The 24,937-nt window shown below is 40.4% G+C and overlaps 1 protein-coding gene across 1 annotated transcript in view; it reads left to right on the forward strand.

The window, feature by feature from the left end:
• The window catches only part of Nox3 (NADPH oxidase 3), a 55,586-nt gene that overhangs the window by 25,064 nt on the left and 5,585 nt on the right, over nt 1-24,937 (forward strand). The window contains exons 9-12 of the mRNA XM_005390543.2: nt 1,139-1,392; nt 7,928-8,090; nt 16,264-16,410; nt 19,842-19,966. Of these exons, the coding sequence (XP_005390600.1) occupies nt 1,139-1,392; nt 7,928-8,090; nt 16,264-16,410; nt 19,842-19,966 (689 nt within the window). The remainder of the gene's footprint in view (nt 1-1,138; nt 1,393-7,927; nt 8,091-16,263; nt 16,411-19,841; nt 19,967-24,937) is intronic.

Below are 24,937 nucleotides of genomic sequence, written 5' to 3' on the forward strand. Positions count from 1 at the left end.
CGAGTATTCTACCCCTACTAGTTTTTAAATTTTTTAGAAATAATTCTCTGCTAACCAACACTATACTGCTTTGCTACTACAATTTTAACAAAACACTACATCCCCTTTGCTGTCTTGAGGACAAGGAGATGTATGTAAATTCATATTTCTGCTTTAAATGGTTTTTGCATTCTTGTGTTTTAAGTTAAGTACCAAAGGATGTCAAGTTGTATCAAAACTCAGACAGTAAAATTCATGGAAAGCTTCTAGGGCTGTTGCTAAGGAGACCATTTAGAATAGCAGAACAAATAACAGAGGGGAGAGGGGAGCTAATGATGAAACGCTGTGAAATCCTCTTCTGAATAGAAAAGTACTGTCCTGATTATATATATACTAGATTTTGTTTTCCTGCTTCTTGCCCCAAAAGAAGACATAAAGGACCTGGAAAGATTTTTCAGAAGACAAGATAAAAATCTCCCAAGAAGAAAAGTAGAGTTCTTTTTTGGAATAAGAAGAAAGTTATAAACGCTACTAAAAGGTCTAGAACCCTGGAAGGATGCTTCCTTTACATCTAAAACTAAACCCTAGATAGGACACAAGACCCACTTAACTAAAACAAAAGAAAACAAACAAATTAACAAAACATTTCAGAGTGAGTTGGAAGATTATTTTTTCACTCAGCATGAATACATAAACATCCACATCAATTCACCAGGGGTTGAGAAAAAATACAGATAACTGACACATGATACAAAATCTTCCTAGAATTTTTTAAATGGGTCGATGACGGGGTGAGCCGTTTTAGAGTATAAGCATGATAGGCGATATGCATAACGTGTCAATTTGTATTCCCTTGGAACTGGTTAACTGCTGTGGGGAACCTGGCATTTTGAGACACTGAGTCACATGCCTGGCGCCACACTGCACCTGCCCAAATGTCAGCCATAGCACTCAGAAGGATGAACTTCATTCTTGCTTCATTGCAAAGCTAGACATAAAAATGGTGACAAATATCATTGACAACTAACAGCCAATGGTCTGAGTAAATCATACCGTCAAAACAGCTAATTTCAAAAACCATAGATGGACTGCAACCAATCTGCATTTCTTATTCTTTCACTTGAGTAGAAAGACAAATGACTGTCTTGCTCTAACTTAGGTGATAAGTCACCCATCTACAGTCCTGGAACTTCAGATGAAAAAGTGTGACTTTAAGATGGCACCAGGGCAGTACATCTTCCTGCAGTGTCCCGCCATCTCACCCCTGGAATGGCACCCATTCACACTTACTTCTGCACCCCAGGAGGACTTCTTTAGTGTGCACATCCGGGCATCAGGAGACTGGACAGAAGCTTTATTTAAAGCCTTTGGAGCAGAGGGACCAGTCCTCCAGGTGCCCCGCAGCCTGCCAAGGTGAGAGCCCATGTCTCTTTTATGGCCAGTCACAAGACACAAACAGTAAAGCATGCAATGCATCAACATCCTACCACATTTGGCAGTATCTTTATGTTAGGATATAAGTTTGAGTCCATTTCTTTTAAAATCTGAGAATCGACATAAAAAGTATAATTTAAGACTCTTCCAGGAGAAGCAAGTATATTTCAGAAAAAAAATAAATGTTCAACACAAGTAGGCAGTGATCCAGGAGAAAGAACATTTTGCTTTCCCAACTCCAAAAGCATCTCTTGTCTAATTACACACTGCCTTCCGTAAGTCAGGCAGCTCTGCAAACTCTCTGCTATCACAGCCTGATGTTTGTTACAGTTTGTCTCTGGACAAAGGACTTTATGTTCCAGTCATGTCCAATTTCAGGGCCTACTCTGCTTCTGTAAGACTTTGTCTTAATGGATTCTTTACCTCCACAATGCTACTTCCAAATAAATAACATTCTAAGGTACTGGGGTTAAGACTCCAACCCATCAACTGGGGGATCCAATTCAACCCATACAGAAGCCTGAGCACAGGACAGAAGTCCCAGGGGAAATTATGGCTCCTGGCTCTCTTTAATAAATAATGACGGAGGTCAATTCCTATTAGTATTCAAGATTATTTCTAATTTTGAAAGAATCTGATATTTCAAAAGAAACATCAAGAGATTCCTGTATCTGCCATCCATAGAAGACAGAGTGAGTTGGAAGATTATTTTTATACTGGGAAAACACAGTATCACTACCTTCAGAATGGAAGTTCCTGAGGGTAGCCATTGTCCTTCTTCTTGTGTGTCTCCAGGAACTAGTACAGTCTCTGACACATGTGGGTACAGACTAAAGATAAAATAATAGAAAAAGTAAATTCTAGATGCAATAGGGTTTCTTTAGCTCATTTAATTTGGAAGATATTTAATGGTAACAAGTACCATTATAAGTTTAAGGCACAGAATCTAATCAGCGCTGGGTGTGGTGGCACACACCTGTAATCCCAGCACCTGGGAGGCTGAGGCAGGAGGATTGCCACAAGTTTGAGGCCAGCCTGGGCTACATAATGAGTTCAAAGGCAGCCTGAACTACATATCAAGACCCTGTCTCATAAACAACAAAGTTAAGAATCTAATCTAATCTAATCCCTTTCCCTTTCCCACTGGATACAGGCCTGTAAGTATATTACACTTGAGATGAGTGTGTATAGCCGCAGGCCTTCATTTCAAATGTTGACACCAAAAAGTGGCACGATAAACTGGGCATGGTGACACATGTCTGTAATCTCAGCACTCTGGGATACTGATGCAGGAAGACAGCAAGTTCTAGCCCAGCCTAGAGTATGATATCAAGCGAGGCGTAAGCATCATCTATGCAGACCACAATCCCAAACTGGTGATCTCTGACTGTCCTAGTAAAGATAATTGCTCATCTTTTATGATGGATGGTAAGGAATATAAGAAGTCCAAGGTTCAGCATGCAGTGCAAAGGTGTGAAATTAGCAATAAAGTAGGTATATACACACACACACACACAATCTCCCTGCTTCCCTGGTCTCTGCCCTCTCCTTGGCATTGCCAAGATCCACACCCTCCATCTATTTGTTAGCCTGGTTTCTGCTTTGTGTGTACACAGCTGTTGAGCCCGCCGGCGCCCTGCCCTCCACAAACCAGCTAGCGCTTCAGTCTTCCTGCCAGGACTCGGTGGCTGCTTCTCAGCAGTGTCTGCTTCTCAGCGGTGTCTGCTTTCTGTCTGTGGAGTGCATTATCCAGTGTGCAACCCGACGAGACCTGCTCCCCAAGATCTTCTGTGGGCTCAGCCATTTTGCCTCCTGCTCTTTCATTGATGTGACCCTTGCACACAATTATGTGTATTTATAGCCTTCCCGTCCCTCTGCCCTTCCTCCATCTCCTCATCCCTTTCCCATTTGAAGGGGATCTAGCTCCCTACTTCCTATTATATCTCTTTCATTTTTCTCTTTATTTATACTTTGGGTTTCTCATACAAGAGAAACCATGTGATATTTAAGCTCATGTGTCTTATTTCAGTTAACATGATGACATCAAGGGACAGCTGCACATCCTTGTTTTCAAGTGTATGCAGCTAGACCCCCTTGATTCCCAGCCAAGTTTCTATTTTTTTCAGTACCAGAAATTGAACCCAAGGCCTCACTAACATTAGGCAATGTATTCCCCTACTAATGCAGATTAGATTCATCTCTCTCTAGTATCCATGTGTCCTGCTGGCTCCTGCGCGTGCTTCAGAGCACCCCACCCCCACTCCATTAACCTTGCAGACTCCACTCCGAACTGAAAACCGCTGACTCATCTCACCTTCACCTCCACGGTCATTTCTGTGGGGAGTGTGATAAAATTATATGTATATGTGTTTATCATATATGACATGATTTTTGAAGGAGATCTACATTCCACGTGTGTGTATATTATAATAAATCTAGTTAGTAAGCAATTATATTGCCTCACATAGTTAACATTTTTGTGATGAAAGCACTTAAAATCTAGTCTCTCTGTACTTTTGAAGATTATAATATGTCATCATTGACCGCAGTCACCTTGCAGTACATGTATATCTCCTGGACCTCCTCCCATCTAACTGTAACTATATATCCTTTTGGACATCATCTCCCCACTTTCCTGATAGCCACCTCAACTTCCTATTGTCTTTAAAGCTTATCCATGTAGCACAAAAGATAATTTCTTTCTTTTTCCCTTTTCAAGCCAAATAACATCCCATTGAATGTATATACCTCACTTGCTACATTTGTCTGTTCAGGCTTCTCATGTTTCATTCTCTCTGAGCCTGCTGACCTCAGTGCCTTTGCTATTGCTGTCTTTCCACCCTGAATGCTGTCCCAGCTGTCCACTCAGATTTCCTTCTAGTGAGGCTTTCTTTTCCCTCCCAAAATGAAGCAACCTCTAGCCATCACTCAGTGGGCACATTTCCCTGCATTTCACACAGGCCGCAGCACATAGTAGGCACTCAGCATACACTCATGGAATGACTAGAAAACGTTCCACTTTCCTTATTTTGTTAAATTAATTTGCCCTCCACCACTACATATGTGCAGGCATACGTACTTAGCAGAAAAGTCTCAAAATAAAAGCTAGAATAATTTTTATGTTTTCAACATACATACAAAAGATCAGAATTTTATTGGACTGGCTTGGGTGACTTTGCAGTTCAGCATTGTTTTAATTTGGCGCTAAATTAGCCAAATTAGTAAGAGCACCTTGTCTTTTTACTGCTCTGGACCTAAAAAGGATTAATTCCATTCCATAATCCAAGAGGAAAGTGGTGAGTAAGAAGCTAAAAGGAGAAAAAAGCCTAGACAAAGAGCTAGGGGACACCCCCCTCTGTGCCCAAGAAAAAGGACTTCTCAAAGACTATACCTTCTCATGTGAAATGGAATTTCTCAGCAATGTCACTCAAGTGTCAGCAATTCAATCTGCTGTCCAGAGCCAGGATGGCCCGGGTTCAGCGTTCCACATTATGTATGACCTTGGAAAATGTACAGAATGCCTTGACTCAGTTTCCTCCTTTGTACAATTAAGATGATAATAACAGTACTTTGGGCTAGGTTTAGGATTAATCATAATATTTCATATCAAAGGCCTAGCACAATGTATAGAGAACATGCTAAGTGCTCAAAAAAAGTTAGCTACATCTGTAAGAAGTGGTGCGTACCTTCCATCCCGACACTGTGGGAAGCTGAGGCAAGAGGGTCACAAGTGGGAGTCTAGCCTGAGCAAAATCTTGTCTCAAAATAGAAAGTTCTTTAAAAGAGCTAGGAATGTCGCTCAGTGTGAAGGCCCTGGGTTTGATCTGTGATACTACACAAACACACACACACTAAGTTAACTACAAGTATTACTTGTAAAGTAAGACGGTTCACATGCCACACAGAAATGACCGTGGAGGTGAAGGTGAGATGAGTCAGCGGTTTTCAGTTCGGAGTGGAGTCTGCAAGGTTAATGGAGTGGGGGTGGGGTGCTCTGAAGCACACGCAGGAGCCAGCAGGACACATGGATACTGGAGAGAGATGAATCTAATCCGCATTGGTAGGGGAATACATTGCCTAATGTTAGTGAGGCCTTGGGTTCAATTTCTGGTACTGAAAAAAATAGAAACTTGGCTGGGAATCAAGGGGGTCTAGCTGCATATATTTGAGAACCCACAAGAATGTGTGGCTATACCTTGATATCATCATGTTAACTGAAATAAATCAGATACATGAGCGTAAATATCACATGGTTCCTCTTATATGAGAAAGCCAAAATATAAAGAAGGAGCAAAATAGAAGAGAAGTAATAGGAAGTAGGGAAATAGAACCCCTTCAAATGGGAAGAGAATCAAGATATGAAGGGAGAGGAGAGAGAAGGGAAGCAAGGGAAAGGGGATGGAGAAATTGAGAATTAGGTACATGTACCAACTCCCCACAAGGAATGTAATTGTTATGTGCTGCAAACATGTACTCAGGTAATAACAATATAAAACCTGAAAAATGTGTGCAAAGGAAACCGTTTCAGACTATGACAGGGCTTGAAGAAATGGGGAAATTTGGCCCCCAAAAGAGGAATGGGGTGTTATGACAGCTAGAATCAACTAGAGGCCTGGGGTACAGGAAAGGAGAAAAACCAAGAATGTGTTTCTCAGAAAGGCAAAAGGTGAGAGCTGTCAGGAGACAGATTTCAAGCAGACATAATAAAAAATCATCTCGAGTTCACAACTGCAGAAACAGATAGAGGAGCTCTACTGTTTAGCATGAGAATGTGATCTATTATCAGTGAAGGGGAAGAAAGGATACGTGATCTCAAATATGTCAGAATTTATTATATATTTTGGTGGGGTTTAGGACTCAATTCTCCTTTGGAGCTAATTGATAGAATTTTTAAATTGGTGTCAAATAAATCCCAAATATGACTAATCATAAACATAATCAATAATAAGACATTTTAATCTGTGAGCATATTTTTTCCTCCCTTTTTCTCTCGATTAACTTTATCTAATTATTTATAAAATAACCTGTAGGGAGCTAAGATTCTAACCTTTTCTAGTTGATGACCTTTTATTTTTATTCTTCCATTTCCATATATCAATATGTAATAAAGCCTTATTAATTAAGATTAACAGAAGGAGAGTTAATTTGAATTATTAGGAAGTCTCAAACACAGAATATTTTAAAATAAATCCAATTGAACTTTCAGGAACACATAGTAAAGCCCAAACAGGCCACCTCTTGTGCCTTCTACAGATGTTCCTCAGGGAATGATTATGAATAACTTAGAAGCCTTTAATTAACATATCTTTGTTCATATGTAAATGTGTACCTTTGGAATAGTTGGGGTTATTTAATACAGTCTGCTGACTGAAATGTTTTAAATATTCCTTTTACAACTGATTCAACAAATTGTTATCAAGCAGCTCCAAACTGCATGGCACAGGAGGTGATCAACCACAGGCCCAGCTTCTACTGCCATAGAGCGGAGAGTCTAGTGATCAAGACAGGCATAAATCAGATCATATAGCCATATACAAACATGCACACACACACACACACACACACACTGTAAAATGACAACTGCAATGAGGATCATAGAGTACATGGCATTCTAAATTATATAAAGGGATTTAACCTAGTCTAAGAAGTCCAGGAGGTCTTCCCCAGGAAATGATTGGATGGGATTTAATAGAAAGGTCACTATTTAACCACATACGGGAAGATGGGAGAATTGGGGCAGAGTATCCAAGTGAAAAGATTATCACACACAAAGACCCTGTGGCAGAAGACACTACTGTGTATTAGAGAATAGAAAAGAACTATTGTGGGGAGTTAGTAATAAGGGACAGAGAAACAACCAGGGACCAGTCCATGAAGGACCATCTCCTTTATTCAAGAAATATGCTTTATCCTTATAAAGAAACATTCCTTAAACAGAAAACATCTTGGCATTCCCTGGTTTTATTATTCTGAATGAGCATAACCTGGATTAGTGAGTTTTAAAGTTATAACTGAAAAGTGTTTCAAAATAACATTTATCCCAAACTAATGACTTCTGTTAGGTCAAAATTACATAAACATACTAACATATGTGATCAAACAAATGAAAACATGAGAATTACATCAGGAAAAGGAAAGACGGGCCACCTAGATCACCTGGCTGCTTCTTAGTTTCCCTTTCCTCTGGGCTACATGATGCTGGGAATCAAAACACACTCCACAGAGCCATAGGAAAAGCATGCCGTGGGGAAAAGGCATGAGCTACCTCAGGAGAGGTCAGGCTCTGTCCTTCCATGCTGGCATCTGGTCAGGATGACCGGGTCTTCCTGCCATGAAGCAGATCCCAAACTTCATGTTTAACCCAAGCTCCACAGAATAGGGTATTTTTGAGTACAGAAATAACCTGTCCACACACATTTGCAGGCCCACCCTTCCAAAAGCTCTGGCACAAGATAGTTTATACTCAAGAGCAAGGTGTTCTGAAATTCAAACAGGCTGCCCTCTGTGATTCCAGGTTGGCAGTGGATGGGCCATTTGGGGCCACTCTGACAGATGTGTTCCACTATCCTGTGAGTGTGTGCATAGCGGCAGGGATTGGAGTCACTCCCTTTGCCTCACTTCTGAAATCTATATGGTACAAATGCTGTGAGTCTCCAAGCCAGCTGAAGTTAAGCAAGGTATGGAAAAATCATTAGTTCATCCGTCCATGGTGTAAAAGATGCACTGTCCTTATATCCATCATCCACCAATTCTTGGGGAGGATTTTAATTAACTATGAGGGATAAACTCAAGGGTCCTTAACTATACTTATGTTCTTAAAAATCTCCATTCGGTACCACTTTTATGAGAAGGGTTATGTCTAATCTTGTTAAAGATGACAAGACATAAATTTTATTGCTTCATTGCCATTACAGGACATGTAATTGCTCATCTCAATAAAATATGGACAGGCTGCAAATGGTGATGTGACTGGGCTCAAGTTGGGGACATTAACAGGCAGCCGTCCTCTTAGTCTCTTTTAATAAATACCATGGTTACAAACATGGAATTCTACCTCTCTCTTTCATAGCCACTATTAGGGCATATTGGCCTATTTACAATGGTGTTGCCTTCCAGCTCTAAGGCTCTCTTTTGTCATTTCTTGCATATTCTCTCACTAGATTTCTTCTTTCTTTTGTCCTAGCTAGAGTCTCCATTCCATGCTTTGACTCTGTAAGGGTGAAAGGAACTTTCTTTCCACCCCTTGAAGTTTTGATAATTTGAGTCTATATAACAGGCAACAGACACATTAACAGAGAAAAGGCACACAGATTTATGAACATGGAAGCACATGAGAGCCACACAAAGTATTAAACTCAAAGAAGGGCCAGATGGGTGAAGCTGAAATTCTCTTTTCATAGGGGAGAATGGAGTGGAGGCTGCAGGCAATTTTAGAGAAGAGTAAATAACTTTCTAGGGGAAGTGAATGGACCCAGGTCCATCCAGTTCTTTCCATGACGTGAGCAGCACATAGTGGATGAGACTTCCAACCTTGCGGGCCCTACTGTGATGTATGATAGTGTAGGAGACTGTGGGGTCTCTGCACCTGACTTCTGCTCTCCCCAAAGAATCGATCTGATTCTGCCCTCACTGAAGCATTGCCTTCCGTGCATTAGTTCACCCCTCACAGTCCACCACCAAAAGGGAGCTTTTTTAGACATATAATGTGGGAATAGAGTTGTACTGTTCAAATGTGGATAAAATTCTACAACCATTCATTTGCTCTGTCAAAGATATAAATAGATTACTAGTACTAATACTAAAATCATCCTGGATGTATCAAGCCTTTATTACCTGCCAGGTGGGGAGCTGGGCAATTTATATACCCTATTTTACACCATCTTTATAAGGCACATGCCACTTTTATTCCCATTTTACAGATGAGAAAAATCAAAGTCAATCACAAAGCAAATAGACATGATAGGACCATCTTTTTTAGGGGGCACCAGGAATCAAACTCAGGACCTCACGCTTGCCAGGTAGGCACTATGTCCCTGACTTAAACCCCTGGCTCTGGACCATCTTATTAAATTATCATAATAATTCATCCAGCTAAAGCTCCCCATCCCTGTTTTACAATGAGGAACCAGAAACACAGAGAGCTAGTGAATACTAGAACCAGAATTTGAGTCTAGGTCCCCCTGCTTTCAAACTCCATCTCCTTTCCTCTATACCACAGGAACTATAACACAGCAAGCATGATGACGACTGTTTTGTATTTCTGGACCACAAGACAAAACATTGCTACGGTTTATGATGACTTCTCAGACTACTCAAACACTTCCTTTCCTCTCGTTGTCTATCAAGGAAAACCCACTTATAGAGGCAGCTCCTTATTTCATGGTTTCCATTACAGTCAAGGTTACACTGTGTTCCAGAGACAGTATGTCTCACTTTCACCTACTCCTTAACAAAGTTTTTGCAGCACCTACCGTGTGCCAGCCTCTCTTGTTCTGACTTGAAAAGTCCATCACACCCAATTTACGACAGCTGAAGTCACACCTTACAGCCTCTCCTTTTTTTCTACCTCCATGGCCTATTTACATTCCTCCTGTCACATCATTTATCTTTATTTCTGGTATTAGGATTCACAAAATATCTTATTTCCCTTAGCAGATTGTGAGGTCTCTGGAAATGGTTTCTCTGGACATCTTCATTAGAGGATATATGTGAGCTGTGGGGCCACTGAGTCAGGGCCAGGGAGCATGTTCCTGATTTCCACTTCAAAGCTGCTTCATGAAAGAAGAGAGGTTTTCATGCTATTGAAATTTTAGGCTGAGAATTATACTTAAGATCCAATTCCTGAGAGTCCACATGCAGGAGAACGAGTTGAAGAAGTTTTTCTCTTTTGAACCAACTTTGTGTGTGTGTGTGTGTGTGTGTGCATGCACACACACACATGCACACGTGTGTGCACACATAAGCAGCTATCATCAGGCTTATGTAACTAATATTTGTTGGGGCCACCCACATGCTTTTGAGATATAAAGACTACTCCTTCCACTAAACTGTCAGCATCTAAATAAATTTGAAAGTGCAGCAATGCGAAGCAGTACATATTCATCTAGCAGCTTCTTCACAATTTCAAGTCTGGGATACAGTTTTCAGATTGCTGTCTTTTGTAACAAGAAAGAGAGAAAAACATCATAGGAGTCCAGAGCTGGAATGTTAAGTGTAGATGGTTAACTATAATTCAGTAGGATTTTCTCCCCTATGCAGGAGGGGCCAGTTGGCATAAAGGTGTACCTTTTACACACCAGCCTCCAGCTGCAAATCTACACACACACACACACACACACACACACACACACACACACAAATGCCACAAACTTTTCTCTATTTTTACCTTTGCAAACAATATACTCTTTACCCTTCTCCTCTGCATGTAATGTTAAGTAAAATGCAGGCACATACCCAATGAGACATCAGCTGGTTCTTTGGGATCATAAGGTGCACTTTCTACTTAAACCTGATGTGGTTTTGTTTTGTTGTTTTGGGGAAGCTATTGGTACATTTTAGACCTACATAATGATAACATCCATTGTAGGGAATTTGTACCTGCACAGGACGTATTCTTTGCTTCTTTTTTTCCCCATTCCCCTCCCCTCCCAATAACTCCTCTTCCCCTCCTATTTACAAAAGCTTTGTTTCCATTTTTTCCTTCTATTGTACTTTTTGTCCCTTCTTTCTTTTCCTCCTCCCCCTCCCTGTTCCCTTCATCATTTGAATATTTTCTTCACATTTCCCAAAATCTATTCTATATTTTGGTCCTCATTTGCACTTTCGGTTTCTCATGCCAGAGAAACAATGCAGTGTTTAAACGTGTGTCCAATTTAATTCACTTAAGAATACGAACCTGATGTTTTAAAAGTTCTTTGTTTCTACCTTTTTTTAAGATAAAGGAGGGGGGTGGGGAGAAATGAGCAGGGGTCAGGGAGAGATCCCTGAGAAGGCAAAATAATAAGTAGAACGATGGCTTGCTGGGAACAAAGTGGAAAAAAGTTGGAACGCATTAAAGGGATATTTTTCAACACAACACAGAAGTAAGAGGCAGATGAGTATACCGTGCCCCTGCGGGTGAGGGAAGGGTGCAGGTGGGGGAGAGGTCTCTGTTGCAACTTGGAAGAAGTCAAATGCTGAGGGGCATAAACGCCCTATAGCAATCAATGTCCTCCAACTCCTACCTAACGGGTGTGATTAATTCTACATCATACTCAATTTGCGAAAAGAGCTCTTGAAAAAAATTAGGACAGTTTGCTTGTGCAACCTGTCAAAATGATGAATGAAATAGGTGTGTATGAATGGGGCGGGAGGAGGGAGACTGCTGACATAAATATATTGGCTTACACATTTTAGTTCTTCCTAATATCACAGCCATGTCGATGGAGCTGAGGGAATGGGCACCTGGAGTGTTCAGTTCATTTTCTTAATGCATATGTAATCTTCAGACTACAATAAAATAGATTATGGAAAAACTGAGATAATCTAATTTCTCCATAAATTGTCTCTCTTCATCAACTCAATAATAGATAATGGCGATAATGGGTATTTATAGTGTGTCCCATGCAAAATGGCCTTTGGGTTCTTAACCTAATATAATAAACAGATAATTCAAATAAAAAGACAGCGCAGGCCAGTGGGGAACAAGGGAAACAGGCCAAGAAAGACAAAAATCCATACCCTACTTAAAGATATTAATAAAACAAAGAACAGCCCGCTCTCTTTTCTAATGAATGAAAAATGCATTTAATTTAATCTGTTTAGTTTCAGAAATTATTTACTTTCACTCTCCCTCACACTGGAGCTCCTGCCACCCCTGGAATTGATCATCTCTCCTAACCACCCGGAGCTGTAATCAATTCAGCTGGGTGGCATGAGGCCACGCCCACATCTCCTGAAGACACATGGGCTCCCTTCTTTCATTAGAAAGGTCAAAAAACTTTAGCACTCCGCTAGGCTTCACCAGTGTGCTGTTAATATTTTTAATATCTTGGCTTATTAACCACACAAGCCATACATGACTACAGCTTCCTTGTAAAAGATCCAAATAAAACACATAGTCAAAAATCCCCTTCCATTCACTTTCTCCCCATACTAACCACTACCCCAAAGATCCCTGACCCCGTGAAGCAGGCCAGTGGGTCTTATTTCATCCATGTTCAATGCATTCACACATACAGACCTATACAGAACATGCATGCAGGGTGAGACAGTTAAATTTGATTGGCTTTAAAGCTGCCTAGGGGATTGGTTGAGCATACTTCTGTATGTCTGGAGAGGTCACAGAGGAGTGACCTATGACCCCATGACTCTATCTGGTCCCTTGCCCCTTACTTTTGATAATATTTCCCTGCTCTGTTTCCCAGCCACCATGAACTAAGCAGCTTTGCTTCACCACACTCTTCCACCATGATGTTTCTGCAGTGGAGCCAGCCTATCATGGACTGAATCCCCTGAAACAATGAGCGAAATTAAACCTCTTCTTCTTTAAGATGTGGGTAACTGGGTACCATGTCTCAGCAACAGAAAAGCTTGCTACTATACAGAGAATATTATTTTTGCATAAATATGCACTTGCGCTGTGGAAGGAGAATGTCCATTTGACTCATTCTCCCTGAGCTACTGAAAAATTCTTACAAACAAGCCAAGACTTGGGGACCATAAAAGAATACACTCAAGAGACAGCACAGGGGCTGGGGATTTAGCTCAGTGGCACAGCGCCTGCCTGGCAGGTGCGAGGTCGTGAGTTCGATTCCCAGTACCAGAAAAAAAAAAAAGAGAGAGAGAGACAGCACAGCACTGAAAACTAGGTCCTCTGTAATGAACATGGATGAATTGGGTCAAGTGGTTAGCACCTGGGAATGATGTAACAGTAAAAGCCTGTGCCAGGTCACACACATAGAGAACCTCAGTGAGAGTCATTGAGTGACCTTGTAAATTATCTAAGCATTCACTACAGGAAAGTGAGGTTACTTTCATTAGCATGAAAATTCAGACTTTCATTATTTTACTGCAGATGACTTCTTCTTAATAAAGTCTTTTAAAGTAACCTGAGGTATATTGAGCCTCTAATATTATCCACAGAACTCTAACAGTTATGCTTTACCCTGGGAACTGGTTTTAAGGTTTGTTTTATTTTTGGAGACTCAGGTGGGGACAGGGCTGGAAAGTAAAGATCACAGAGTAGTGGCCTATTGTTTGAAACACTTTGTCTGCCATTGACCAGGTCCTTTCTGTGGCATGAAATGCAGAGGTAGAACTCTTATGTCACTTCACAGTGAGTGACCTCTACCATTAGAAAGATGAAAGTCAAAGTAAATATTCTTTTCTCCTGTTCAAAGTATTTTTTTTAATTTTCTTTTCTTCCTGAAGCATGTCTACTAGGCCTATCCATTTTGTCTCCATAGTCTCTGGCACCCAAGCCACCAGTGTCACCTATAAGTCAGTTATGAAGGGAAAAACACACAAAGCCATTATAAGGAAGCAAAAAGTGTAAAGGCTTGGCAAACCCTAAGATTACTTTCACACAACTCTGCCAAAGAAAGTAAGGACAGGAATAATTGCTGTTTGAAAAGAGAGTGAGTGGGGAGGAAGCTACGATGTGGACAATTTTCCAGTAAGGAAGGTTGGGGAAAGTTTTCTTTTAAAGCAAAAGTTTTGGTTTGTTGTCCATATGTGAAAGTATTTGAGGTGTATCCCTTGAAAGGTGGGAAGTACATCAGTGTTTTGTTCTTCATGTAATGCCAGCTTTCACGTTCTGAAATAAGACAGCTTACAGGGGACAAGAAGAGGGACAGGCGCTAGGTGAACAGGGCAGTAAATTCTGTCAGTAGAATTTAGCCAACAGGTTTTACACCTCCTGGGGAGCAAAACAAGGTAAAGCGGGGGCCACTAAGGTACCCAGAGAACTATTTGGATTAAGTGCCTCACAAAGTGGAAAGAAGAAAGACAGTGGTATTCATTGCCCACATAGATATCAAATCAACTGCTTCTCAGCTTCCCTCTTCCTCCCTTGCCTCAACACAGCAGCCAGAGAGAACAGACCCAGCCACAGGCCTGCAAGCATGACCTGCGTCTCTAGACACCCAGTAGTGCCTCCTTCCTCTTGCAGTTCTACAGTATCAGGACTTCCCCCAGTCTCCCCTCGCCTCTCCTGCATCCTCTGCTGCCCCACCTCTAGCACTGGACTCCAGCCACGCCCACCCCCTGACTCCTCCTGGAGAGCACCAGTGAAGTCCTCCCACTCCTTCTTCCTAGGCTCTGCAGGCTCTTCCCTAGCCAAACGGCTCTCTTGCACTGCTAGACTTTGCTCACATGTTCCTCCCTCAGTGAAGCCTCCATGGTCATTCTCCTTACTTCTGGGAGCCCTTCCAGCCTGCCTAAATGCTCTTCCCTATTCATTGTACTACTGTAGTCTTTACCCAATATCTGTTTATAAAAATAAATAAAATCTAAAATAAGATTGAAAAACAAAAGAAAGTCAGCTGCCAGAAGGGGCTGCGTCTCTGGGTTCTAGGAAGAAGTGAGAACCAAGAAAGGGAGGCAGTTCTTTGGGGAACGTAATCGTGCTTAGGGACTGAGAGATTATTTGTCCTGCAGTTAATACCTTCAGTGCCCTTTGGAACAGGAGTTGTCCAGCAAATAATACCTTCTAATTCTTGAGTGAAAATGCCTCATCCTCACGAGCTTTTGGTCTTCCTACTGATATTATAACTTCCTGAGTAGACCTAAAGGGACTAGGCATGATGTTGCTCCTTGAAATACACCTATGATTTTCTTTTCCTCATGAATTTGATCTATTAATTAAATCTCTCTATAAATCTGATTATATGATTGTGAGCGTGCAAGCTGGCTGGCGGAGAGGGAGGGAAGAGTACATTGACTACTGGGGGAGATGCTTCCAGGTGGGGCCATATCAGGCAGCGCCTGGATTTGACACCAGCCCCCAGAGATGTTGATAAGCCCCAGAGCTGTCTTTGGTGAGAAGGTGCAGTGGGGGGGAGTGAGCAGTGAGCAGCAGGGGGTAGGAGTGTGAGAAAAATAATCCAAAGAATTAACAGATTTCCCTCCTGCGGTTTCTTCTAGATGCAATTATCTGAAACTCCAAGCACAAAACTAAGCTTTTCTTCAACAAACCCAAACTACCTCTTGTCACCTGCTATTTCACTCAACACTGAGAGATTTTTAAAAAGAAAGAAAGGAACTTCCTAGACATAATTGCACTATAGCGGTTGACACACAGACACAGCTTCCACCTACCCACTTGCTTGGACACTAATGTGTCTCCCCAAGAGGAATTTTCTGGCCCGTGTGGCCGGATTCTGTAATTACCATAATCTCCATTCTCCAGAAGCTATGGCTGGTGAAGTGGATTAGTGCCCAAGCCTTTGGGGTCTCCAGAGAAGAGAGTTGAAATCCCGAGCTTAGGTCATAAGTAAAGATGAAGGGGGTTAGTCTAACGGCTTATCCCCTTTGGGGAGCAGTGAAAGGCATAGCTAGTTATGATTATTAATCTTGTTCAGAAGCGCAGCTAGAAGTGTGGTGAGTTGATCCTCATCCAGAGGAACTGGCACAGCCCACAGGCTCCTGACTCTGAATGCACTCTGGGCATTTTCAAACAGTGTGAATTTTTTTTTTTTTTTTCAAAAGAAATTACACTGTGGTGGTTTGTTCACTTGCAGAGAAAAGCATGTTATTTTGCAGAAGTGCCCATTTGGGCTCAAATAATTTAATAGAGATAAAGTAATCTGTGATTATCGGCACATTATGGAAAGAGGGACAGATCAGTTCTCCTGCCTTCTCTCTTGACAGGTGTATTTCTACTGGATTTGCCGAGATGCACAGGCATTTGAGTGGTTTGCCAGTCTCTTACTCTCACTGGAAACACGGATGAGTGAGCAAGGGAACACGCACTTTCTGAGTTATCATATATTTCTTACTGGTTGGGATGAAAATCAGGTATTGATAAGATTTGAGAATGATCATTATTGCCTGATTTACTTAGTTTGGAGCAAAGAGAAAAGGGATGATTTCAATAATGAACTGGATAGTTATCTGGTAGCATGGAAGAATTATTTTTATGTTCTTAAAAAAGAAGGGAGAATGAAATAAAAGCAGATTGGAAAGAGCTATTTAAGTTACAACAATAAAAGAATTCATGGTTCTCTTACTGAGGAAAATAGAAAAGAAGATAAACCAGCTGGGCTGTAGAAAACAATCTAGAGATTAGAAAATCCTAAATAAATTCACATTTGTCATTTAAGAGTGACCTAAGTAAATATTATTGATTGGTTGTATTGTCTGTACAGCCCCCAGTTTGTTCTAATTCCATGCTTTCAGCTTCTCAGAATTAAACAGGAAAACTTCCCAGTGTTTATATTCAACCTTTTGTATTGAAAAACATGTATCTCCAGAAAATAATGACAGAGGTCAAATTTTTCTGGAGATTTCTTTTTCTTAAAGTGTTCTTTAACTTGTGTGCATATATGTTTATTTACCTAAGATAGATATGATCTTCTGTTTGGGTAGGTGTTCTGTGGTGCATTGTGTTAATGAACTATTAGGATTGAGATTATGAAAAATAATGTACATCAAAACATTGACTATGGTAATATTTCACTCGTGATGAGATTTAATAGTAGTTAGTCTGTCTGAATCTAGTTTAACTCCTCAAGTATGGAAGTTAACAAGGAAGTAATTACTAGGTTTTAACCAACACTTCTATATAGCTATCACTGATAAATACTTTTAAGGAGAATGTACTTAAAACAAGGAGATTTGCATTAATCACTAAATTTACAAATGGATGCACTGTATGTGTCACACACACACACACACACACCAGACCTTTATAGAACTCTGCTATAGTTTGACACTGCTGCATAAATAAATAAGATTTTGTTTGAAATTCAGTAGCATTTTGAATTTTTATGGTTTTGTTTACAGTCCTCCTTAAATATTTACTCTTCTGGTGTAATTTGAAATTTAGGTTTCTTGAAGCCAGGCTTGAAACATCTTAAAGAATTATATACCATTAATTACGTTTTTCAAACAAATCTTTCCTATTCAAGTAGGATTTTTGACTGATAATCCATTTGGTAAAGTACAGACACAGTTTTTGTTTTTTGCTCTCTAACGTGATGGTTTCTCTTCTTCTTCTGAACCAGTTGAGCCCGAATGTCCACTTAAGCATTCTTTATCATCAGGGAGTTATGAGACTTGACTTATTCTGAGAACCCAAGTCAATCTTCTGACAACACAACCCTACCCTCTCCTATCGCTCCACTCCCAAGAATACAGTATAAAACATATTTTTTCTAAATACAACTAAATTAAAACAGATACCATTTTAAATTTTCCTCATGACATGGTGGAAATTGTTTAGACTCTCGAATTTCAGGCAGGAAGTCACTAATCTTAACAGCTAAGGAAAAAATAATTGGTGCATTCTGTCAGTAAATCAAGCACCAAGAGGCTGTTTCAGAAATAGCCAATTGTTAAACTGAATTCAACAACCTCAAAATGGCAAAATGACAAGAACAGAAGGAACAGATGGAAGAGGTACTACGAAGGGCAAATCAAAAGAGTTTGGAGATTAATTGAACATTGGGCTGAGAAATATGGAATAAATATAATTCCAAATGTCTGAGCATCATAGTTGGCAATACCACAACAGAAGTAAAGAAGACCTTTTTCCCATCAAATCATGACCAAACTTCTCAGCAAGTACTTTAAGGCCCTTTCCAACCTTAACAAGCTCCATCACTGTCCTCAGCCCCTGAGGTGCCAGAGGATGTGAGCTGCATGCTTGATTCTCCTACTATGCATGCTTACATCTCCATACCTTTGCTCACGGTCATCCCTCTCCACCTCCCAGACATGTTATTCAATGTCTTCTGCCATTTTCCTACCCTCCCTTTGCCTGGAGTCTAATTTCCAAATTCTTTTCCAGTAGTCGTGCTGTGACCTGGGGTCTGACTTGCCTGACAGCATCTTGCAGCCTCGATTTTGTAGATTTCTGTCTTCCACCTCCTAGGACAATCTCCATTATTTTCAGCTAAACTTTCCCTTCTGTGGTTGTTTCCTCAGACTAGGAAGAAGCCCATCTAGGCAAAACAGGCTCCCAGTAGGAACCTGAGGCATGGGTTGGGTCAGCAGAGCTACTGACAGACTCAGAATTAGGAAGAGCCAGAGGGTAAAAGAAAATGGAATGTCAAAAGGGAAGACACAAGAGTTCACCAGCTGGTGATGTGTTTGGGGTAGAGCAAAGCATACAGATCCTAAGCAGAGAGAACCAAATGGCTACTAGAACTCAGCAAGGGCTGAAATAAATGATAGAAACTTAAAACATGATCACTAGAGATTGATACGCCACAGGAATTTATATATTGATCATTTATTACATGATGCTGGGCGGATTCACACTGGGCAGGCAGATCCAACCATGCCCCTTCTATGCTGTCATTAACATGTACTGTGTGCCAGACTCAACACTCTCCTAGTACTTGAAATCTAGGAGTGTTCTCCATAGCCATGGGTCCCAAATCTGTGGATTCCACCAACAGAGGACTGAACCTACTTAGGAAAAAAACTGTGTCTGTACTAAACATGTGTGAGCTTTTTTCTCTACTCATTATTCCCTAAATAATAGACTGTGACAGCTATTTACATTCTGTTAGGTATGATAAGTCATCTAGAGATGATTTAAAGTATATGGAAGGATACACATAGATTATATGCAAATACTGTTCCAGTCTTGTCTAAAGAACTTGGGCATCCACTGAGTTTGGTACCTGCAGGAAAAGGAGGTGGTTCTTAAACCACTTTCCCTGGGATGTAAAGACTATACATCAAATTGCCTCAACCCAGTATGCAGACAAATGTAAGACCCAACTTCTTCCTAGATATTTCATAACACTTTAATCTGGCAAGGCCCTTCTCAGATCCCCAGGATTTAATGTAAAGTGAAGGTGGACAGCAGGTAGAGATTAATTTTTTAGAAGTTTGGCAGAAAAAAGGAATATATTTAGTGCTGCTTTTGCTTAACCACATTTACTGTACTACTCTTATCCTTTCAAAGAAAAGCATTCCTTCTAGCTTAATGTTATTGCACACCTACTATATACATAAGAAAAAAAAAAAGTGTTTTGTTCCAATAAGGTCCAGTACAGTACTGGCTTTGACAGCACATATACTAAAAAGGTCCAGTACAAATAGAAATGAGGCATGATACTTTCCCGAAAGTACAGTATCAGTGATAAGCATTTCCAGCCTTATAAAAAAATTTTGTATTAAATCTACAAATAAGCACAGTGATTCCATGCTTTAGTTATACAAGGCTTTTGTTTTTGTTTTCTAAATGTTATCTAATACCATAATTGTTATTTTAGGCTATTCACATAGCCTTACACTGGGATGAAAACACAGATGTGATTACTGGCTTAAAGCAGAAAACCTTTTATGGGCGCCCCAACTGGAACAATGAGTTCAAGGAGATAGCCTACAGCCACCCTAGGTAAGCAAGACCAGCTCTCCTACCTCTGCCTGCTGGGAAACTCCCTGGAGAAGTTATTCTGCAGTCAGTGCTCTGCACCTGGTTTTGAGATATAACATCTACCTTAGAAAACATGGTCATCGTCTATTTCAGGAACAGCAAACCTGTTGTAATTGGCTGACAGCCTCTTAAAATTATCGATTATGTTGAGATTTTTCACACTTAACCTCAATTTAAAGATGGTATTTCTTAAACAACATATGCCTTCAAGAAATCTTTGGTAAGTACAGTTATCTCTAATTACCCAGCTGGAGAATTCACTACATCCAACTGTACAGAGTATGTAACTTGTCTAGCAAAAGCAGAGAAAAAATGTTGTTAGGACCAAGCTGGGATTTAGGGTGGTGGTCAAAAACTTGGGATCTGGAGCCCAAACATCTAGGTGTGGTTTCTAGCTCTGCCCCCTCACTGGTGTACACTTTGGTTAATTACCTATCCTGGTTCTGACTCAGGCTCCTCCTCTGAAAACTGTAAATAACAGTGCTTGCCCCCAGGATTGTGACAAGAATAAAGGTGCAAATGCTAGTCAAGTTCCTAAAACAGTGCTTTCTGCATGACACTTAGTAAATGCAACCTGCTGTTAGTACTGTTATTGTTATTTCAATTACTACTATTATTTCCCTTATGTAATATACTTTAATATAGAGAAGAAAAAATATTTGCTCTGGGACCTCAAAACTTGAGTGAATCCTGTACATCCTGACTCTGGAAGTTTCTAGCTATGTGACAGTGGACAAAGTAGCTTATTTGAGCTTTCATATTCCATTGTAAAATGTGGATGATAATAGCTTTTGCACCCATTGTAAATTATAGATGATAATATCCCATAACAGTATTGCTTCCCTAACTTAAAAAAATGCATAGTATGTTGAAGAGTTTGGTAAGTATAAAATACTAACACAGTTACTGTTGCTACTGTAAGTCTCCCAAGCCAGTCTTTGGCCTGAACCTTTGTTATCTGTGACTCCTGGAAGTCAGCATGTCCTATCATTGTCTCCATTAAAGAACAGTTTTCATATTTGAGGAAAGATCTGAAGGAAAGTTTTCATATTTGAGGAAAGATCTGAAAGATCTGAAAGATCTGTGCCATGGGGAAAGTTGGGAACAAGCACATTCCTCTGTTCCTGGCATGAACCAGAGAGCCAGAGGAGATGAGAGAGACAGTTATCAGATACGGCATTTAGAAGTGGCAATTGGGACAGCTGCTGGTCATCATAAGACTTTGGTTTTTATTCTCAGAGTACAAGTCACTTAGAGGTTTATCCCCAAGAGTGGTGTGGAGTCACTGAGGCTGCTCTAAGAGAATAATTATAAGGAAGCAAGGACAGAGTGGAGAGTCCAGCAAGGAATAGGCAGTGGTGATTTCTCGGTAGTAAGAAAGGCTCAGCGGTAGAAGTGGCAAGAAGCAGTTGGTTTGTGGACTTTTTATTTTTTACTATTGTGCTAATTATGACTAGCTGATGAACTGGGTGTGAGGCATGACCCATGCTTGAATGGAGTTGCCACTTACTAGTGTGGCAATGACTGTAAGAATTGCTGGTTGGCAGACATGGGATACCAGGAGTTCCACTGTTCGTGTCTTTAACTTAAAATGCCTATTACATCTCCTGACATCCAGTAGGCAATGAATGAGTTAAGCTTCTGGGGAGAAGCTCAGCTGGAAGTACCAGAATGCAAACCCCTTTTGAAGCTATGACATCAGGACCAAAGGAGCAGATAGAGACTGACAAGTGTTCTAAGAACCACAATATTTGGAAAGTAGCGGAACACACTCTCTACGCCAGGTCATAAAGTGAATTATATATTACTCATATACACCTTTTCATCATGCCATATGGGTCCTCTATGCCCTGAGTTTTTTCTGTCTCCTTTATCACTATTGAAAAAGCAAGAGTCAATTAAAATCTCCTAGGATGTTTCTGGCCACTTCTCTATCATCCATAATTGCTTTATGCATTTTCCTTGCATTTCTGCTCTGTGTTCTTTCTTCATAGAAATCGTGCTTCATTAGGCTTTTTGTAGTTTCCTGGTATTTTTTCTGCTCCATAAAATACTTTTCTGGTGAGTATTATTCATCTTTTGGTCAGCTTAGTTCATTTTTATATTTTTTTATGTTATCCTTGTACCAGGACTATGCCATTGTATTCCTTTTTTATTGCCATCTCATTTGCAAGACTTTTTTGAACAGTTACATGAAGGAGGTTAGGAGGGGAGGGAAGTGTGGAAGGAGTGACCAGGTAGCCACCCAATGTCCATCAACATATAATTTCAGTTTCCTCCTTCCATGTGATGTTACTCCAAGTTCAACTGCCCCATGCCCGGTGAGGCCCCAGCCAATTCTCCGTGTACTCTGTCCCCTGGCAGCCTGTCTGAACTCTAGACCCAAGACAAGAGTGTCCTGTGAGGAGGTTCCAAACTCCTGAGTGCACAGTCTGGAGAAGTAACAGGTAAAGGGATGCTTGTAGAAACTTCCTCCTGACTTTGAATCAGCCTGGAACAAATCTCCAATAAGAATGTCCAAAACCAAAAGGTTAACTTGTAACTGCAGGGCTAGAGGAAAGATGGCTAGACAAACTACACAATCTTCCCATCTCTTGTCCACCCCATGAGCTCAGCCTCGGAAGACCTGTGAGAGCTGTCACCCCATGGAAAGAGGCCTTGAGACTCTTCCCAGGCACTACATCCTGGAGTTCCCCCTTGTGCTATTGTGCCTCTTGACTCGTCTCTTGCAGACAGTTGGCTGAGATCCAGCCCTAGAGCTCTACCTTCTCTCCAAGAGTGGGGTTTCCCACCCATCCTAGCCTGGAGCATCAGAATCCAGTTCCTCTGGGCTCCTACAAGGCACCCAGCCCTAGATCCTGAATTCCCAGCTTCTCTGCACCCTGAGAGTCACCACCCCTTAACCAGTCCCTATCCTGGTCCTCTGTAGAGCCAACATGAGATAATTTTGTCTGCAGTTTCCTTAAAAAGCTTCTTGGTAGAAATTAACATGTTAGAAGCTCATATGTGACAACTAGGGTTTTTCCTTTTTTTGTTCCTATTTTTCTCCTTTTGGGGGAAATATATTCTTGGATAAATGTTTTACACTCAAATTTCAATGATCACAAAATGAATTTTCTCACTTTTCTGGCTTTCACAGACATACATATCTTTAACTGTTTTCAGATAGTCCCACTCTTTGTCAAGATTGTCCCTTATTGATATCGCACACGCTATTTGTTTATTTTTGTTATACCTGAAGTTTGCAGCCCAGCAGGCAAAGTTTTTCAAGCCAAACCACTTAATTATCTCTCCTCTCTCCAAAAGTGTGAGCCAGAAACACAGAGCGTCAGGAGACTGCTGGTAAAACTGGGCTTGCACAAACTCAGTCTGGGAAATTATGCTCTGCAGCGCTGAGAAGTGAAGCTGTCCAATTTTTCCAGGGAGTGAGGAGTAGAAAAGAATTTTAAACTGGGAAAATAATATCTCTGTCACTTCACTGCTGCCCTTGTCAGGAGTGTGTTTGTTCCTTTTCAGAAGCCATAATCAATGTACACAAATGCACTTAAGGCCCAGTTGCATTTTTCTGCACAGTAGCTCTGCAAACTCTCTTTATGATGGATAATTTCACGTCTTCCAGGGAAGAAGAGGCTCCTAAGGTTTGGATTTCACTGAGTCAAGCCACGGTGGCACATGCCCTAGTCCAAAATATTTTAAATATCGTATTTGTGATAGCTTTACTCCCTAGAACACAGCAAGTTGTTAGATAGCTTCAAACCTCAATGTAATGACTGTGAGACACATACAGGCAAAGTCAATTATTGCTTCATCCCTGGGATGCCAGGCCTCTGAGAAAAGGTAAGTCACCAGAAAAAGTTTAGCACCACCCCTCCAGAAGACTTTTAAAATGACCTCCTTAAAATACTTTTTTGTTTTCTGCTGTGTAAAAGAAGATTTATGTTTAATGAAGCTTTTAATGAAGAAATCTCGGAAAGAGAATGCCAATAAAATCTAATTTTTAAACAAGAAAATCTAATATGGAAAAGTATTTCAATATCCTGGCCTTTGTCCAGATAGAAATGAAACACACAATCCAATTACTGTTCTGCACAAAGGACAAAGTAACATTAATTTTCTTCAAGATGGTTATTAAAGAGATAAACAGTATGTTTTCCCCTTACTATGTGAAGGATATGTTTGTTCCCAAGCCTGCTTGGCTATTCTTACAAGGCAGACTTATCCTGCCATTAGCTCGTATCTTTTGGCAAAGATGGGTCAGAAGAAATTGGGGGGTTTGTCAGAAAAGGTTCTTTGTTCTTGAGGGCCTTTGAAGTAAGCTCTCAACTATTTCTATTCATCAGTGCAAAGCCAAGGATTCTTAGGACTTACTCTTATAAAAACATTTACCTGTTCGCTCAAAGCTAGAGTCTGCTCTCGTCCTAAGAAGAAGGAGTTAAATCAAAAGAATAAGGGGAAGAGAGGCAAAAATATTTTTTTATAGAACATGAAAAACAGCACCAAAAATAAAGCTTGAAGGGAAGCAGATCAAAGAGAGTTGGGCAAGCTCTAAAAGAACCAGAAAATTGCAAAAATAACAGTAATAGAGAAACAAATTGATGGCATCAAAATGAATACAAATAAGGAAGAGGGAAGAAAAATTAAAAATAGATCAAAGACTGGAAGCAGAAAATAGGAAAAGTGTATCCTATTGTTTTATGTAATTAATCTTGGTAATTATATCAGCTGCACTTACGAAAATATGAGTATAGTTTTAGAAAGAAAATCAACAAATACTAGGTAGATGTATAAAAAATAAGTGTTATTGCTATGCCCAAACTCACACGCATGTGACAATTATTGTGTTACTGCAGTCAGAAGTACAAAAAATACTCTAAACATAAAAACAATTGAAATAATTCTCCCAATTGAAATGTGGTAGCCTAATTAAATGCA

Source organism: Chinchilla lanigera, unplaced genomic scaffold, assembly GCF_000276665.1.
Source record: "Chinchilla lanigera isolate Chin_1 unplaced genomic scaffold, ChiLan1.0 scaffold00038, whole genome shotgun sequence".
Classification (NCBI taxonomy): domain Eukaryota; kingdom Metazoa; phylum Chordata; class Mammalia; order Rodentia; family Chinchillidae; genus Chinchilla; species Chinchilla lanigera.